This window comes from Lithobates pipiens, unplaced genomic scaffold, assembly GCF_037356315.1.
Source record: "Lithobates pipiens isolate NorthernLeopardFrog02 unplaced genomic scaffold, aLitPip1_a1.2 Scaffold_16, whole genome shotgun sequence".
In the NCBI taxonomy this organism is placed as follows: domain Eukaryota; kingdom Metazoa; phylum Chordata; class Amphibia; order Anura; family Ranidae; genus Lithobates; species Lithobates pipiens.
In genome coordinates, this window is record NW_027507748.1 from 614779668 (window position 1) to 614797792 (window position 18125).

Consider the following 18125-nt stretch of genomic DNA (forward strand, 5'->3'; position numbering starts at 1 on the left):
TTATAATAAGACAATAAATAAAATATTAACCCTAACAAAAAAATTATAATTATAAGTGAATGATAATAATAAAAAAAAAAAGAAGTAAAAGCTGAAAAACCTAGCAACAAATGATGCAAGGGATGATAGTTTTCTCTATTGGCTAATACTAACAGTAATAACAAAAAACCGGCAAAGTTCCAAAACGCCAGAAAAGGTGGTGTGAATGAGGCCTACGGCTGTGCAGACCTATGAGAACCATGGAGGGGGGAACTCTCTCCATTCCGAACTAGAATAACGTCTGTCAGGGGAGAGAGGAAGGGCAGGTAGACGGCTCGGTGGGCCCCTCAGAGCTCCTCCTCCTCTCCGGGCCCAGGTGAGGGGAAGGCCCCGCACACATACAGCCCATGATAAATGAGGCTCCGTCAGGCGGGCGGGCACTGACAGGCCTCGCTCCGTCATTTCCCAGCCTGCACCGGGTCGCGCATGCGCAGAAGTCAGCGGGCTCAGGAAGAGGAAAATAGGAAAACAGCCGAGAGAGAAAAATAAGAAGACGGAGGAGGAGAGGAGGGGGCGGGGAGGATTCCTCATCACCCCCATAGTCCGGCCTGAGGCCCCGGGCCCTCCTTCACTCCACACGGGGCCCCCCGTTCTTTCCCTCCATGGTGTACTGGCCCGGGCCATGAACAGCGGACTGAGCCCGGCCCCCTCGGCGTTGGGGGTTCCCGGGTTGAAGCTGAAGTTCTGCCGTTACTACGCCAAGGATAAGACGTGCTTCTACGGGGACGAGTGCCAGTTCCTGCATGAGGAGCCCCTGGGACTCCATGGCAACAGCCTGTCCGCCTACCCCCCTCCGCCTGTCCTCACCCCGGGGGCCAAGAAAGTGGAGCTGGGGGCCCTGGACGGACCGAGAATGGCCGCTGACTACGGTGAGTCAGGCCTACCGTGTGTGTGTGTGTGTGTGTGTGTGTGTGTGTGTGTGTGTGTGTGTGACACCTACACCTAGGAGGGGGGACTGCAAGACCCAACAGGCCCCAGAGTGAGTGCAAGTCCCAGCCTGCCTGCTGGTCAGAGGGTGAGGGGGGGACTGCGGGTCCCAGCCTGCCTGCTGGTCAGAGGGTGAGGGGGGGACTGCGGGTCCCAGCCTGCCTGCTGGTCAGAGGGTGAGGGGGGGACTGCGGGTCCCAGCCTACCTGCAAGTCCCAGCCTGCCTGCTGGTCAGAGGGTGAGGGGGGGACTGCGGGGGGGCTGCTTACATGCACATTCCCTCAGTACAGCAGGTTTTACAGTATTCCCAGCTCCCCAAGACTGCCCTCTCATGGGAAGGAGTGCCCTCCTATACTCTACAGCCCAGCCAGTTGGCATCTGTTTGATCTGTAGTTGCCATGGTGCGGTGTATATGATCGGGACACCATATGATGGCTTGACAGTTCAGTTGGTAGCAAACACAGCTGTGACCCACCCACCGATCTAACTGTTCTCTAAAATGGTTACATTTAGGGCTCGTTCATACCATCGTGCATGAAAAATGATGAGGAAAACTAACATCAGTTTCCCTGTCCCTCAGTTATGTGCCCCATTAACACCAATGTTCCAATTTTGATGTCTTGTCAGTTTATTTTTATTTTTTCCTGTGCAGAAAAAAATCTGCACTTGATACCAGTGGTGTGAACGAGGCACATGGGAGAACAATTTTTTTTTTTTTGTGCCCTTTCAGAGTGAGTGCAGAAAAACCGATGCACCACGGTGTGAACGAGGCCTAAAAGTGGAACTAAACTTTTTAAAGTGGAAGTAAACCCTCCTATCGTTTCCAGCCATGGAAGCTGCCATCTTGGCATCTGTTTAAGCTTCAACTGCCATGATGCTGCACATGTGATCAGTTATAACACCAGCCATTGGATGGTTTGACAGTTTGGTTGACAGTTCAACCAATGTGACAGTTAGCATTTCCGGCATGCTGGGAATGTAACTTTATTTTATTTTTTAACGATTAAATCGATGGGTTTTCTCCCACTTTAAAGAAAACTCCTCATTCCTGTGATGTGGTAGTTAAAGCGTTATTCTACCCAACAGTGGATCTTCCACTCATTTGTCTCCTTCCCCCTTCCAGTGCCACATTTAACACCTTTTGGGGCGGGGGGGGGGGGGGGGAGAGCGGATACCTGTCTTTGATTACGTCACAGCTCAACTACCTCCTCCTTCCCCTGCCACTGGCCCAGTAGAAGAGTGAAGTGGTGCCTTGCGCAGTAGGGACCTGATGTGAATCCGCAATGCTACACTACCTGCCGGGTTCCCTTACCTGACATGGCGGTGGCAGCACCCTACAGCTGATGGAAACATCAGCTGCGTTGCCAACATTGTGGACTCCAGGACAGGTACATGTCCTATTAAAAGTCAACAGCTGCAGCATGTGTAGCTGCTGGCTTTTAATTTTTGCAGGGGTGGACGGACCTCCTTTTAAAGTGGTTGTTATCCCTTCCATATACCCAATGCAGTTACCAGCCCTCCGGTGATACACAGATGAAACCAACCATCTGGCAGAAGTTGGATAACTACACCTGTAGTCTTTTCTCTATGTCCAAAGTCCAGAATTTTATAAAGCTTATCTGAGCTGTTGGAAAACAGGGCACAGAGATAAAATTACACACTGCAGAGCTCAGTAAGGGGAGCCCTGACAGCTGATTGGAGGGAAGACGCAGCACACAGGAACAGAGCTGAGGCTGTCAATCAGCTGGAGATCCCTCTCAGTCACTTTTTTTTATTTTTCTTTGTCAGGAAAACCTGTCAAATGTGAAATTACTTGGTGCTCCTAATTGAGACAATTACACACTAGAGGGATATGCTTTGTTCATATTGTAAGTCTGAGGTTTACAATCACTTTAAAGAGGAGATCCGCCAAAATTATTATTATTTTTTAAAGTCGGCAGCTACAAATACTGCAGCTGCTGACTTTTTTATTTTTTTTATTTTTTTTTAAATAAGGACCCTTACCTGTCCAAGGGCGTCCGCCATGTCGGCACCCAAGGCCGAACCGTCCCTCGGTCCTCGGCTGCTGCCGCCACCATCTTTGGTTAGGGAATCGGGAAGTGAAGCCTTGCATTGAGCAATTTTGAATGGTCATGCTGTCTTCTGGGACCTGTCTCCCAGCAGACAGTGGGGGTATGGGAAGTGGCGTAGACCCCCCTGTGGGAGTCTATGCCCAGAACTGGGTGCAAATACCTGTATTATACAGGTATCTGCACCCCCCCTTCCCCCTGAAAGGTGACAAATGTGACTCCGGAAGGGGGAGGGTTCCGAAAAGCGGAAGTTCCATTTTTGTGTGGACCTCCGATTTAAATCCCTTGCCAGCCATTGTCCCCTTCAACTATTTCTGGGGGTTGGTTTTTTGGTCTTTTGATTGGCCAGTGGTGGAATGTCATCATCACACACTTGCTTGGAAGTCTGTTATTGCTGGGCATGCATGTTTAGCTGCTCATGTGCATTCAGTGGATGTGAGCAGGCAAGTAGGTGCTTGTTGCAGGAGACATTGCAGGTCTCCTACACTAAAGAGCACCCTACTTAGTTTTGGTTACCTTTTAGTTCTGCTTTAACCTCCCTGGCGGTATGATTAGTTCTGGTTTTAGGTGCTGAAAGCTGTACAATTATTTTGCATGGAAATCTGGCGTTTTATTTTGTAGTCCTGTAATTCTTAGGAATAACGCTCTTAAATCTGTTCAAACCAGAGTCTAGCAGACATCCCGGGTATGATAAAGTTTATAATATAATAAAGAATAATAAAAAATATTCAATAATGTAATCAAATCCTAAAACACTGAAAAAGGGACATGTTTTGGTTGCTATGGACAATCTCCAAATTCCAGGCAGAAAAAACTGTATTTATAATATAAAAGTGCATGCAGGGCATTGCACAGACCACTAGGGACAAAGGGGGTGTGTAATTTTGTAATGCAGCACTGTAATCTGTAAGATTACAGTGCTGTGTTTTGTGTACTTTTACTTTTTTGAATTTGCCGCCGTTCTCCGCTCCCATGCGCCGTAACGTCGCAGGGAACGGAGCTTGGCGGCATTCGGCACTGTGAATCGAGCGGAGGACAGCTCAATCTCACAGCGCGGAGGACATCGCTGGATCCAGGGGACAAGGTAAGTAACTCTCCCTGTGTCCTCCCCTGCATCGAGCGATGCGATCTCGAGTCTGGCTCGGGGGTTACCGCTCCTGTAATTAAAATCCCAACCCGAGCCAGACTCGGGATTACCGCTAGGGGGGTTAAGGCATGCCATGAAGAACTGCCATGGTTCCTCGTGTTCTCATCTACTTAGTCAAGTCATCAAATGGCTGATGTCCTAACGGAATATATTTGCAGGACCATGGTGACTACAGGTTAAAGGGTGGTTAAAGATGGCAGCTCCTTGGCTGTAGGACCCCTTTCACACTGGGGTGTTTTTTGGGCACTTTAGTGATGGAAATAGCCTCTGCTAAGCACCTGAGAACCACCTCCCATTCATTCAACTGACCTTTCACACTGGGGCGGTGTGCTTGTGGGTCGTTCCAAAAAGTCCTGCAAGCAGCATCATTGGTGGGGTTTGGGAGCACTGTTTTTAGCTCTCCAAAAACTCCCTGCTTATTGGAATGAATGGGCAGCGATTTCGGAAGCGCCAGAACGGAGTTTTTAACCCCTTCTTTAGGGGATAAATCGCCGCTTAAACAGCACTGCTTAAACTAACAATGCTTTAGTGCTGACGTGGCCGCAGCCCCAGTGTAAAATGGTCTTGAGGGGGTTTTCTGTCTTAACAAAAAATGTTCCCTATCCTAGTTTTGTCTGGGTTCTTCTGTATAATACTTACATTGACCTACATTCTAAAGCAACTTCTCCCAGAATTTTTCAGATTTGACCAGCTGCACCATGCCATAAACTATCCTCTATATGTTAGAAACAAATCTCACATATTCAAGGACAATACGAGAGGCTTGGGTACACCTGCTCAGCGGCAGCAGCTGTGCAATGCACATTAAAATCTTTGACCGTGGGATTCTCATTCGTACTAGAAGGGAAGGGGCCCGTTGGGTTGCCCATGCCTGTCTTGCCTTGTAGGAACCTCTTCTTTATTTATTTTTCTCCCCTGCACTGGTTCCCTCAGAGGTAATGCAGTGCCTCATACATGTGTATAGAATGTTTGAGGCCTGTGAGTGTTGCCCTGCCCATATACACTGGAAATCTTTGATGGGTATTGTAGTTAGAAAATGGGCTTTGAGTTGTTCTGCCATATTTATCCACTTCAGCTTTTATACCTGTATACTCCTTTATGGACCAGAGGAATTTCCACATTTACACTGTGGGCCTGTTTCCGTGTTTTTTTTTTTTTTTTGTTTGTTTTTTTTTCCCCCTTTTATTCGTTGCAGGCTATTAACCAGTTCCCTACAGCTCTATTGTCATATGATGCCCACAGGAACCCTTCGTCCCTCCGGGCAGGTGTCATGACGTCCTGGGATTCCTTGCATTATGGAGAGCGTGCGCATGCCGCTGGGGGCACATGCGTGCACCTGCCGCATCGCTCAAGACCCAAGGCGTGTGCACCTTGCCCATTAAACGAGCAGGACCGTGGATCTGTGTATGAAATTTTGTTTTAAGAATAACTGAAGGAGTTTCCCCACCACCAACTATATTCTTCAGTGTCTTAAAGTGGTTGTAAACCCTTACAAACCACTTTGACCTACAGGTAAGCCTAGATTAAGGCTTACCTGTAGGTCCAAGAAATATCTCCCAAACCTATACGGTTTAGGAGATATTTGCCCGAAGACAGGCACTGCTGTCTACGGCGCATGCGCCGTAGACAATGGCGCGCAGGAGCACTGAGCGTGGCATCCTCGATAACGAAGATTCCACGCGTCTCGGCTCCCATGCGCGGGAGTGACGTCATCGCGGCTTTGCCGAATGACAGCGGCGGAGCTGCGAGACCCACCGAGAAGATGGATGCGGCGGACTACAGGGGACAGCGGCGACTTCGCTGGCTCCTGTGTCAGGTAAGTGACACATAATGGACTACTATGCGATGCATAGTAGTCCATTATGCTTTGCCTTTGCAGGGAATGAAAGGGGAAGTAAACCCATCAGGGTTTACTTCCTCTTTAATACCATATTTAGTCCAAGTGACTAGATCAGGATAGTCTGTGTATCAGGTTGGAGTTTCTCCATAGCGGCATGAGGGGAAACTGCAGTAGCACTACTCATCTCATTGGCCACTACCCATGCCCTACCAGTTGCTCACATGGATACTGTAACATTATATGGAGCCCTAGTTCCATGTAGCAACAGATGGGCCAATGCCTCATAAGAGCTGACAATAACCACTGCCTCAGGGGCATTTGCAGCATCGTCCTCTCGGGAGACTAAAACACCTATGGGCGCTGACCTGCTGGGAAGTATCTATGTAAATGGGGGAACCGCTAGACCCCCTTGTTTCCATGGCAATTGTAACACTCAAGTTTGATCTGAGGGTTATGCCCCTGCTGAAGGAAATTCGTCAACAGCTGATAAATTTTCTTGAATATGTATTTCAGTATCCAGACCGGTGAATTACAAAATGTATAGATGGGTAAAAATCTTCAATAAATTCACCCTGCCAGGAAGCGATAAAGGTAGATTCTGCCATGCCTGCAACCTAGATTTGAGCTTTAACAGAAGAAGTGAGATTCAATGTAAGAAAATCCGACACCACAAAATTGAAGATTTGCAGACCCAAATATTGCAGGGGTTGACAAATTTGCTTGGAATCTAGTAGCCAGCTTAAAAAGTTAGGAGCCAGGTCTGTGACGGCGATCCGGACCTGTCCCTGGCCTGATATGGAGACGAGTGAGGGGAAGATAGCAGCGCCGTCGCTGCCCCCCCCCCCCCCCCCCCCGTCTCCAAGTCATTGCCCATAGCTCTTAGAGGGACATTTTATTAATTTTTTTCAAATGACAATTTTTTTTTCAATTGCATTTTAGTGTAAATATGAGATCCGAGGTCTCTCTGACCCCAGATCTCATATTTAAGAGGACCTGTCATGCTTTTTCTATTACAAGGGATTTTTACATTCCTTGTAATAAGAATAAAAGTGACACAACATTTTTTTTAAAAGAACAGTGGGAAAAAAAAAAGTTAAAATAAGCAGAAAAAATAATAATTTTTAAACGCGCCCTGTCCTGCCCGCATATAAAATCGGTGTTCGAACCACACATAGGAGGTAGCGCCGTGATCGGTAGAGCGAGAGCAATAATTCTAGCCCCAGACCTCCTCTGTAACTCAAAACGTGCAACCTGTAGAATTTTTTTAAACGTCGCCTATGGAGATTTTAAAGGGTAAAAGTTTGTCGCCATTCCATGTGGGTATGTTGGGTATCAATTTACTCGACGTAACATTATCTTTCACAATATAAAAAATAATTGGGCTAACTTTACTGTTGTCTTATTTTTTTTATTAACTAAATTATTTTTCCCAACAAAAGTGCGCTTGTAAGTCCGCTGCACAAATACGGTGTGACAGACAGTATTGCAACAACCACCATTTTATTCTCTAGGGTGTTAGAATAAAAAATATATATAATGTTTAGGGGGTTCTAAATAAAGGGAAGAAGAGGCAGGTAATATAAAACACTCAGAGGAAGCTTCATTAGCATTGCTGGTTTGTCATACCAACGGCGACCACAAGAGGGCGCCAGATTCCATAAGGAATCATAGGACCGCAGAAGGCCTCAAAGCCGCGGCCTAAATTTTCGGCCGCCGGCGGAACGGCCCGACGCGATCACGCTGGGGGGGTCCACAGAGACAGGATACCCCCAGCTGTGCTGCCCCATGCGCGAGGTCGCTATTTCTAGTCGCCAATGCGACCTGGCGCCCGGGTTTTGTCGAGCCCTGAAATATTGAATCACTTCTATCTGCTGCAGGGTGCAATTGGCTGTGGAACCCTACAATTGGGAGATGGCGTTTTTTATGTGGGAGAATCTGGGCTTTACCCCAATCGACTTTCAGCCCTGAATTTTGCAAAACACAATTTAGGATGTCTAATGCTGCCTTGAAGGAATTATCTGAATCGTGCAGAGAATGTCAATCCATTTTCTAAAGTGAGGGCCAAAAGCCTTAAACCTATATTTCCAATCTATGGAATCAAAGGCCTTTTCCAAATTGAGGAAGACCAATATCCCACCACTGTAAAATCTGGGCCTAACTGGGTATACGTGGAAACCCTACGTAGATTGATATCTTGCTTTCCTAGGCTTATATCCAGTCTGATGCGGGAAAATGTAAAACCAAGTCTAGTAGCTAGCAATTTGGTTAGTATGCTTGCAGCTGGCTCACACCAATATACGGCGGCAGAATGGCACTCCTGCACAAACTGACGTACCTGTACATCAGTCCGCAAAAGCAGGATGGCAGGCACGCATGCCATGGGAGTGTGCCCATTGGTCCCATGGACGCATGTGATCACGAGGAGAGGCAGAACAGGGAACTGCCTGTGTAAACAAGGCATTTCCCTGTTCTGCCTAGTAACATGATGGGTCTTCTGTTCCCTGTCATTACCCCCTAGTGTTTAACCCTTTCTCTGCCAGTGACCTTTATACAGTAATCCGTGGCTATTTTTTTTAGCTCTGATCGCTGTATAAATGTCACTGGTCCCAAGATAATGTCAAGTGTACAATCTGTCTGCTGCAGTGTCGCAGTCCCGCTAAAAATTGCAGATCACCGCAATTGCTAATAAAAATGCCATAAATTTATCCCCCATATTCTCTTGTTCTACCAAAAATATGTAGAATACATATCAGCCTAAAGTGTGGTATGTATGTATCTTCATTATTAAAGTGGAAAAAAAAATCGTCTTGTTTATAACATAAAAACTGTAGAGGTGATCAAATACCACCAAAAGAAAGCTCTATTTGTGGGACAAAAAGGGCACAAATTTTGCTTGGGTACAGCGTGGCACAGCCGCAATTGTCAGTTAAAGCGACGCAGTGTCAAATTGTAACAAGTGCTCTGGTCAGGAAGGGGGTAAAATCTTCTGGCGCTAAAGTGGTTAATGACATGGGTCTATACGAAGAGCACTGTAATGGATCCTTATCTGGTTTGGCCCAGAGCACTATGTGAGCCTCATAAAAGGAAGTAGGAAGGCTATCCTCCTGAAAACATTCTAAATATAATTTTAGCACAAGGGATTTATTGATGGCACCATTCTATTGGCATACTGTCAGGGCCAGGAGCCTTACCAGTGGGAAATGACCCGATTGCGTAAACTACCTCTTCCTTACTAAATAGGTCGTAGGGTAGGCAACTGCAGGGCCTCTAAGGTAGCTATGTCTCTGTGTACATTAGGGTGCTATAGGCGAATACAAGGTCCTGTAAAAGGCTGAAAAATATCCTCCCGGTCTGTTAATAATCCTGTTGAGGACGTGATACAAGGGATTATAGTCAGAGGTGTATCACTGTCGACAAAAGAGCCAATAGTTTAGCATTTTTGTCCCCTTATTCGAAAACTCGTGCCTCACTCTTTTGCAGTTGACAGGTAGCCATGTCTTGATAATGAAGAGGCACATTTCTCCTGCAACGCAGCCAATGTATCCGAGGAGGGCGAGTCGGCATGCACCCTTGCACATTCTCGTTCTTTAACCTGAAAATGCTTCTCTACACTGCTGTGCTTTTTTCTAAGAGCTTTTATGGCTGATGCACACATTACACCCCCCCCCCCCCCCCCCAGTAGTGGTCTTTGAATGCATTCCATTCGATCTGCCAATAATAGTGTCTGTGGCTTTAACACTTCTTCTACAGTGGGCCCCTTCACCCAACCAGGAGACCGACGCCAAGCCCCCCTAGACCCATGAGGCCCCAATTGCAGGGTGATCTGTAATGGGAGTGTGATCCGGAACACCCCCAGGAAGGTATGAGGTCCCAGATACCAAGGCAAAAGCCATATCGATCCTGGAGGATGAAGCATGTACCGAGGACAGATATGAATAGCATCTCTCATTGGGATGCTTCTACCTCCAAAGCTCAGTAAGGGCCTCAGCCCAATGCAATACATCAAGATTAGGGGTCCTATGTTAATTTAAAGTGTCCGATGTATAGTCCTAAGATATTATTGAAATTCCGGGACACGAGGCACAAGTTTCTCCAGTACCTTTATAAAGAATGGTCTCGGCAAAAAGAGGAATATGAGGGCTGAAACAACGAATCGATTATGAAAATGGTAATCGTTAATTGGCCAGTAACCTAATGTGGTTAAACTATAATGAGCCCTTTACAGTAGTGATTTGCTCTTTGTACTATAAATATTAATTTCAGTTCTACAATAAAAAACCTCAGTGTGTATGTATTATAATCTTTATTTATATTTTTTTCCGCAAAACTGCTTTTTTTGGTTCAATATGTCAGTGGAGAAGCTGCAGAAAAGCATGTAATGCATTTTTGCAGCAATTTGTGTCATTTGATCTGTCCTGCAACAAATTGGCCAAAAAAATGCAAAATCACGTGCACAAAAATCAAAGCGCACTGCAGAAACAGATCAAAAGCAAACCGCATAGGTGCGTATCGAGCCTTATGCTGGCCACACGGATCAATTTTCAGGCACGAATATTCAGACGAAAAATAAAATGAATGGTTTTCGTTCAGAAATTACATAGACTGTCAGAAAACTTATTTGTCAAAGGAATTTTCCATTTCCAAACTTTCCTGTCACTGTGGTTGAAAATGAATGTCTTTGACCCCCACTAACGATTAGAAAATAAAACTAACGTTCTTAAAATTTTGTCTTCCTTCAAAAAAATGTGCTTATTATGAGTTTATTTACCAGATTCACCCTTTAATAGTATACCTCTTCTGTCTGTTATTCTGAGTGGATTAGATAATGATGCTCCATACATGCAGCGCATGAACACTGACTGCCGTCGTCCTCCCTCCTCCACACTCAGCGGCGCCGTGCTAACTGTGTGAAACTGACAAGAAACGAAGAGGATCTGTCAGATTTCAGCTTGATGTCGGGGTGGGCGGGACTCAGCAGCTATCAAACACCAGCCAACATTAGGCTGCTTAAGAAAAGGGGCGGGCCACATACATGTAGCGGCCCGCCCAGATCCCATTGGCTGGTGTTTGATAGCTGCTGGGTCCCGCCCACCCCGAACATCAAGCTGAAATCTGACAGATCCTCCTCTCTCCGTTGCTTGTCAGTTTCACACACACTTAGCGTGGCATCGCTGAGTGGGGAGGAGGACAGCAGTCAGTGTTCATGCACTGCATGTATGGGGCATCATTAGTGAGTGGGCTGGTGGCAGCTTAGGCGCCAGGTTGCAATTTCTGGTCGCATTGGCGTCCTGGGGTTTGTCGAGCCCTGCCCTAGCATATGAAGAGAATGTGGCATGTATGGCTCTGCGTGCATCCGAGGAGTCATGGAGTATTGGGGAGAACTCCTGGAACATGTTCATGGTAATCTATATTATTGATGGGGGGGGGGGGAGACGTACTAGGGGACACACCCTCATACAGCTGCAGTGGGGTGTCTCAGGGCTTGACCCTCAGCCGAGAATATGAAAAGGTTCCACTGCTGCCGATCTAGTATGGTGAGTTCTGTAAATTTGTGTGTAGATATATAGATTTATAGATGTCTTCCCCCCCCCCCCCCATGCTACTCGCTAGAAGCGGTTCAGGCTGGGCCATGACCAGAAAACCTGTCCCCTTGTCTGCCTGGCACTGCCAACAGAGGTCATACGTCGCCAGGAAGAATTTGTGGAGCAGTGCTGGGGTCCTGTACCATCTTGACAGGAGCTTATAATTGGTGTCCTGGGTTTTGGCATAGATGGAGGACTTGTGAGTCCATCTAAGGATGCGCTGTCATTTGGTCGAATTGAAGTGGCAATTTAGTTCCAGTTCCCGTTTAATCCCAGGGGCGAAAAGTCTGCCTGCGGTGTATTTAGGAGATTGTAGGCTAGGGATATCTTATGCATTATAGTCCCTGAGGTGAGTTCCTCTAGAGTTGTGAGGGGTTAGATTTTGCCTCTGGGGGTGGGGGGTTTCAAGGAGTGAAGAAAGTGTCCTAGTTGACAGGACCTCAAGTCTAGGTGAAATGGACCCGGAGGGTCAGAGTTCTGCAATAGTGTTCCAGCGCCCTCTGGTACTAAAATGGGAGGCCTGATGTAGGCCCACCTTGCCAGTCCCTGAAAGATCACGTCCTACATACCTGGCGCAAACTCAGGGGTTCCCCAGTATGTGATCTAAAGGTGAATTTGGGGAGGATATGGATGCCTGACAAATGAATCGGGCACAGACTTGTGTTGATGTCTTGATTTATGCCGGTAGGGTCCTGTAGCACCAGGGTGCTCTATTGAGGAGGACTGTGCTTTGGTTTTGCTCCATTTGTGTCCAGAGCTTGGTCTGTTGGTGTCGGCATCAATCTTATCAGCCTCCCCAAATGTACTGCCTGGTGATGAGCGTGAATGTCCAGCACTGCAAGTCCACCATGGTGTTTGGGTAGGATGAGTTTGTGAGTCTCGGGGTCTTTTTGGCCCATATTTCTGTAAACATGGATTGTACCTGTTTAAAGTAGGATGTAGGGATATGAATGGGTAGTGCTTGCATTAGGTAGAGAAGTTTCGGGAGAATCGTCATTTTCCGAATATTACGTCATCCTGTCCAGGAGTGTACGCCCATATGCCATTGGTTTAGCAGTGTTCTAATTGTTTTCAGTAGGGGTGGGAAGTAGAGATCATAAAGCCGCAAGAATGTATGGGATTTGTGTGCTCAAGTACTTTTAAGGTGGTTGTCATCCACTTCAATTTAAAGCTGGATTGTAAGTGCGTGAGCTGTGACTGCGGTATCCCCACACCCATCGCTTCTGATTTGGCAAAATTAATTTTTAAATTGTAAAGTGCCCCGTATGTTGTAAATTCCTGTAGCAGGTTTTGGAAGGGAGTAGGGCTGCAACTAACAATTATTTTCATAATCTATTAGTTGGCCAATTATTGTTTTGATTAATCGATCAGTTAATAACCTTAAAAAAAAAATTGACTTTCATTTTCAACCACAGTGGCGGGAAAATTTAGAAATAAATAGAAAACGTCTTGGTCAAAGGAATTTTCAGACAGTGTATGTTTTTTTTTCTTCAGAAATGAAGTGAAAATTTCAAACAAAATTCTTTCATTCAGCGAATGTACAAAGATTTTTCATCTGAATATTCTCACCTGAATATTGATCCGTGTGGCCAGCATAAGGCTCGGTACACACCTATGCAGTTTTTGCTTTTGATCTGTTTCTGCAGTGCTTTTTGCTGTGTGTTTTTATTTTTGCGCACGTGATTTTACTGCGTTTATTGCATTTTTTTGGGGGCAGATTAAAAAACACAAATTGCTGCAAAAACGCATTACATTCTTTTCTGTAGCTTCGCCATTGAATTGTATTGAACCAAAAAAAAAGCACCGTTTTGCATTAAAGGTCCCTGACCCTTTCCAAATATGCAGTGGCTGAAAAAAGCAGATATGAACATGTCCCATAGGAAACCATGTAAATGAACTGTAGTGCGTTTCTGCAAAAAGCACCAATAAACACATAGATGTGAACCAGGCCTAAGCCCCTTGTACACACGGTCGGACATTCCGACAACAAAATCCTTCGGATTTTGTCTGACGGATTTTGTCCGAAACTGGTGTTGCATACACATGGTCGGACAAAGTTGTTGGAAAATCCGATCGTTCAGAACGTGATGACGTTTGTTTCTTACGATGGGACTACGTTGAGGCTAGTAGCCAATAGCTTTGGTCTCCTAATTTGATCTGAGCATGCGTGGCACTTTATCCAATCGGAATTCTCTACAAACGATCGGACAATGTCCGATCGGATTTTGTTGTGGGAAAATGTTATAGCCCAGCTCTAAAACTTTGTCGGTCAGATATTCTGACAGAAACAGTCCACTGGAGCCCACACCCGGTCGGATTATCCGACACCGCGGTCCAATCGGACATTTTCAGTCGGAATGTCCGACCGTGTGTACAAGGGCTTAGACGTTTAGTAACATAATGGGGTTAAAAACACTAATTATCCCTTTATAGTACAAAAAAGCAGATAATCACCACTACTAGAATGGGTTCATTTTTTTACTGTAGAACAGTGAGTAATATTTACAGTAGTGATTATATTTTTGTACTATAAAGGGCTCATTTTTTTTTTTTTAACCCCATTATGTTATTGGCTGATCGATTACTATTTTCATAATCGATTAGTTGTTTCAGCCCTAGAAGGGAGACAGAGGGAGGAGTGAGAACATAAGGTGTACGCAGATGACCTTATGTTGGGTTTGGTTTAATGTCACACCTGAGATGTTGGGGTTCGATGTAAATATATTTACACCAGGCCTCTTAAATTTAGAATTTGGTCCACTGACATTCTAGGATATGACTGCATACTCATTTGATAGCTGTTCATTTCAGTGGGCTGCCAAATGAATGGGAATGCACAATGTATGACAGGAGTGACTTTTTTAAATTGTACCAAACCGCATGGTACTATGCATTTTGGTGGCTGCAAACAAGCATGTTCTCCTGAAGTGGTTAAAATATATCACTGGCTCTTGCGTATAGATGCATACCTCAGACAGACCTCACATGGTTCAAGTATAACAAGTCTAGGTGTGACGGCTAGCATACACAAACCGTTGGTCAGAGTATCGTATATGCTGGGACAAAGCGTACTGTGTACCTAAATTCCCAATGGTGCTGCAACAGTCAGCCCTGTCTGCTAGACTACAGAACACTTAAACCACCTCCTCCCAATCTGCTCATCTTCCACTATACATGACAAGATGGGATTCTTTCTCAGCAAAACAATGCTGTTACCCTGCACGCGACTTCAGCGACGACATGCAAGTCGCCTCAAAAGTAGTATAGGAGCCTTTTTCTAAGTCAGATCGACTTGAGTCGCTCCGACTAGAACAGTTCCATAGTACAGACCGCGACTTGTCAGACGGCCGAGTCGTCCCTGTGTGAACCGGCTCTAAGGCTTCATGTACATGGGACTTAGAGCTGCACGATTCTGGCTAAAATGAGAATCGTGATTTTTTTTTTTTTTTTTTTGCTTCGAATAAAGATCACTGTTCTCTCATGATTCTTGCGGTGTAACATCTTCTTTCACATTATACAAAAAAAAAAAAATTAGTCTGACTTTAATAAAAAATAAATAAAAAAGCGTTTGGAAAAACCGCTGTGCAAATACGGTGTGACATTAAACATTGCAACAACCACCACTTTATTCACTAGGGTCTCTGCTAAAAAAAAGTTTGGGTGCTCCGAGTAATTTTCTAGCAGAAAATAATAATTTTTACTTTTAAGCAACAAATGTCAGAAAAGGTTTGGAACTTGCGACATTATGGCACACATCAGACAGCTGTGACACGTTTTTAGGACCATTGGCATTTTATACGGCGAACAGTGCTATAAAAATGCACTGGTCACTGGCAGGGAAGGGGTTAACTGTTCCCTGTTTGTAACTGTAGGGGGAGGGGGCTGACTAGAGGAGATGACAGATCATGGGTCCTGGCTCACAGAACAGGGATTTGTGTGTTTACACACATGTCCCTGTTCTGCCTCTTGCCTCAAAATGTCCAAAAATGGTCCGCTCATCCTCTTTCCTGTTTCTGGGCCATGGTGGGGTGTTTGTGCTGTGTGACACGCGTGGAGGCCGCGGCGCGCTCCGCTGACTTAGTAGATCAGCACTTCTTCCCCAGACATACCTGTTATTTCAACTGGTGCACCTGCGGGGCCTATGGATGCTCTCAGCAGTCCTGGAAGCCTTTGTTGCCAGGGTGGAAGTGGCATGCGAGCACAAGGGGGTAACAAACACCCCCCCCCCCCCCCCCCCACTATCTTCTGGGGAAAGCGCTGATTGACTCTGTCCCTGCTGTGAAAGGCGGCCACTGTTCTGATGTACCAGAGGATGCGGACCAGGATAACTCGTGTCCGGGTCAGCACAGGAAAAGGCGTTTGAAGGAGCACATATTACAGTGGTGCGGGATACCCTAAACATGGAGGATACGGCGGGGGGGTCATCTACAGAGGTGTCAGTCCCTTTTCGGTCCCACAAGCCGGCCCAACTTATTTTGATACATTTTATTTACAAGGAGTGGGAAAAACCGCAGCGGGCCTTTTCAGTCCTGAAATGGCGGTGCGTTACCCCTTTTGAGGCACGTCTCTCTTGAATAAATGGACATCTCCAACTGTTGACCCCCCCCCCCCCCCGGTATCCAGGTTAAATAAGGTAACCATGATTCTGGTGTAGGGGACTCCTGCTTTCAAGGACGCTGACAGAAGGGCAAAGGTGGTTGCCTGGTCCATGTTTACCATGGTGGGGTCAGCATTGTGGCCAGAGTTAGCCACGCCCCTGGTTTTGCAGATGCTTACTGAATGCGCTAAATTGTTGCACCATGAATTGGAGAAGTAACAGGCTTCCCTGATCTGCGTGGAGCTGGTGGACCAGTTGGTGCAGGGCCTTGAGTATGTCTGTCTGTCTGTCTCTCGAGCCTCAGTATCAGCAGTAGTGCTACATCACCTGATTTGGCTGAAATACTGGTCTGCGAACCAGGCATCTAAGAAAACACTGGCGGACTTGCCCTTCCAAGGTAAGAGGCTATTTGGAGCCTTGCTGGATGACATTAAGAATGTTACTTGGGGTAAGAGTTACTCCCACAGGGCTGGGAAAAAAATCTATTTGAATCTTGAGTTGAGAGGTTAAAATTTTCAGCAAATCAACTTTTTAGGTGACAACGCTGGTCCCGAGGAGCTCCGGGCAAGAGTTTTTAGGTGAGGCTACGGCCTAGTCTGTGAGGCTGGACGCCGCAGACTAGGCCATAGCCGCGGCCTCTCCTAAAAGCTCCCGGTGTCCATAATAATAATAAAAATAAAAAAAACTTCCTTTTGAAGAAAAAATTTAAAAATCGTCCAGCTCTACCCAGTCCAGAAAAGGGAAGGGACCACACCATAGGCAAGGGCCCTCCTTTTTCCGCTCAGAAGCGGATTTTTAGTCCGCCTGGGTCGGCAGGTAAGTGTTCCCAGTCCGACAAGGTGCCTGCTGAGGGACAAAAGCTAAACAAGCCTTTGAGCAAATCTGTTACCACATGAAGGTTTGCCACCGCCTGACTCTCGAGTGGGGGGCCGTCTACGGGAGTTTGCAGACCGGTGAACCTCCCTACTTTCCGACCAGTGGGTCTGCAAACTGGTTTCCTCTGGGTACAAGATAGCGTTTTTCTTGTCCGCCAAGCAGTTTTTTTTTTTTTCTCCCCCTCCAACCTTCATCTTCTGGTTCATTGGGAGGCCCTGTTTGGGGCAGTACAGGACCTGCTGCGCAGGGTGATAGTACCTGTCAATCTGTAGTCCCAAAGAGAAAGGGGACCTGGACTTCAAGGCCCTCAACAGCTTTGAAAGTACAAAGGTTCAGGATGGAATGGGTTCGCTCAGTGATTGCTGCACTCCATCAGGGGGATTTTCTGGCATCCCTGGACTTTTTTTTTTTCAGCGTCCCTTGGCCACTCATTCAATGAGTGTTTGTTCAGGGGGTTTGACATGTGGCCCCTCCAGTTTGACCACCGCTACCTTGTGGGATTTGAAGCTGGTGCTTCAGAAATCGCTGTTTTAAAAATATTAGGGAGATCCCCTTGAAACTCTCTCAAAGCAGTCTTTCTAGTGGCCATTACATCTGCCAGGAGGTTTTTGGCGTTGGCAACCTTGTCTTGCAAGTCTCCCTACTTGATCCTCCAAGGGTAAGGCGGTGCTGCGTCTGCAGCCTTTTTCTTCCAAAGGTTGTTTCGGCCTTTCATCTAAAATGAGGACCTTGTGCTTCCATCCTTATGTCCTCGGCCATTACACCAGAGGTGGCTTTGCATTCCTTGGACGCCTCCCTTTCCGGTTGCGTCGCATTCAACCAGGGCAATTGGTGCCTCTTGGGCTTTCCCGATATTAAGCGTCTGTTTCCCAGGTGTGTAAGGTGGCAACCTGGTCATCCGTTCACTTTCACAAAATTTACAAGGTTGATGTGAGCGCATCTTCGGATGCTTGCTTCGGCCGCAAAGTTTTGCAGGCAGCTGTTTAACCACTTGGCGCCCATACTACGTCATATGACGTCATGGGCTTTGTGGCGGTATATCTGAATG

General features: G+C 46.4%; 1 protein-coding gene across 1 annotated transcript in view; it reads left to right on the forward strand.

Moving 5' to 3' along the window:
- Positions 1-461: 461 nt before the first annotated feature.
- The window catches only part of PAN3 (poly(A) specific ribonuclease subunit PAN3), a 115743-nt gene continuing 98079 nt past the window's right edge, over positions 462-18125 (forward strand). Inside the window, exon 1 of the mRNA XM_077484076.1 lies at positions 462-908. Coding sequence (XP_077340202.1) covers positions 662-908 — 247 coding nt within the window. The 5' untranslated portion in view covers positions 462-661. The remainder of the gene's footprint in view (positions 909-18125) is intronic.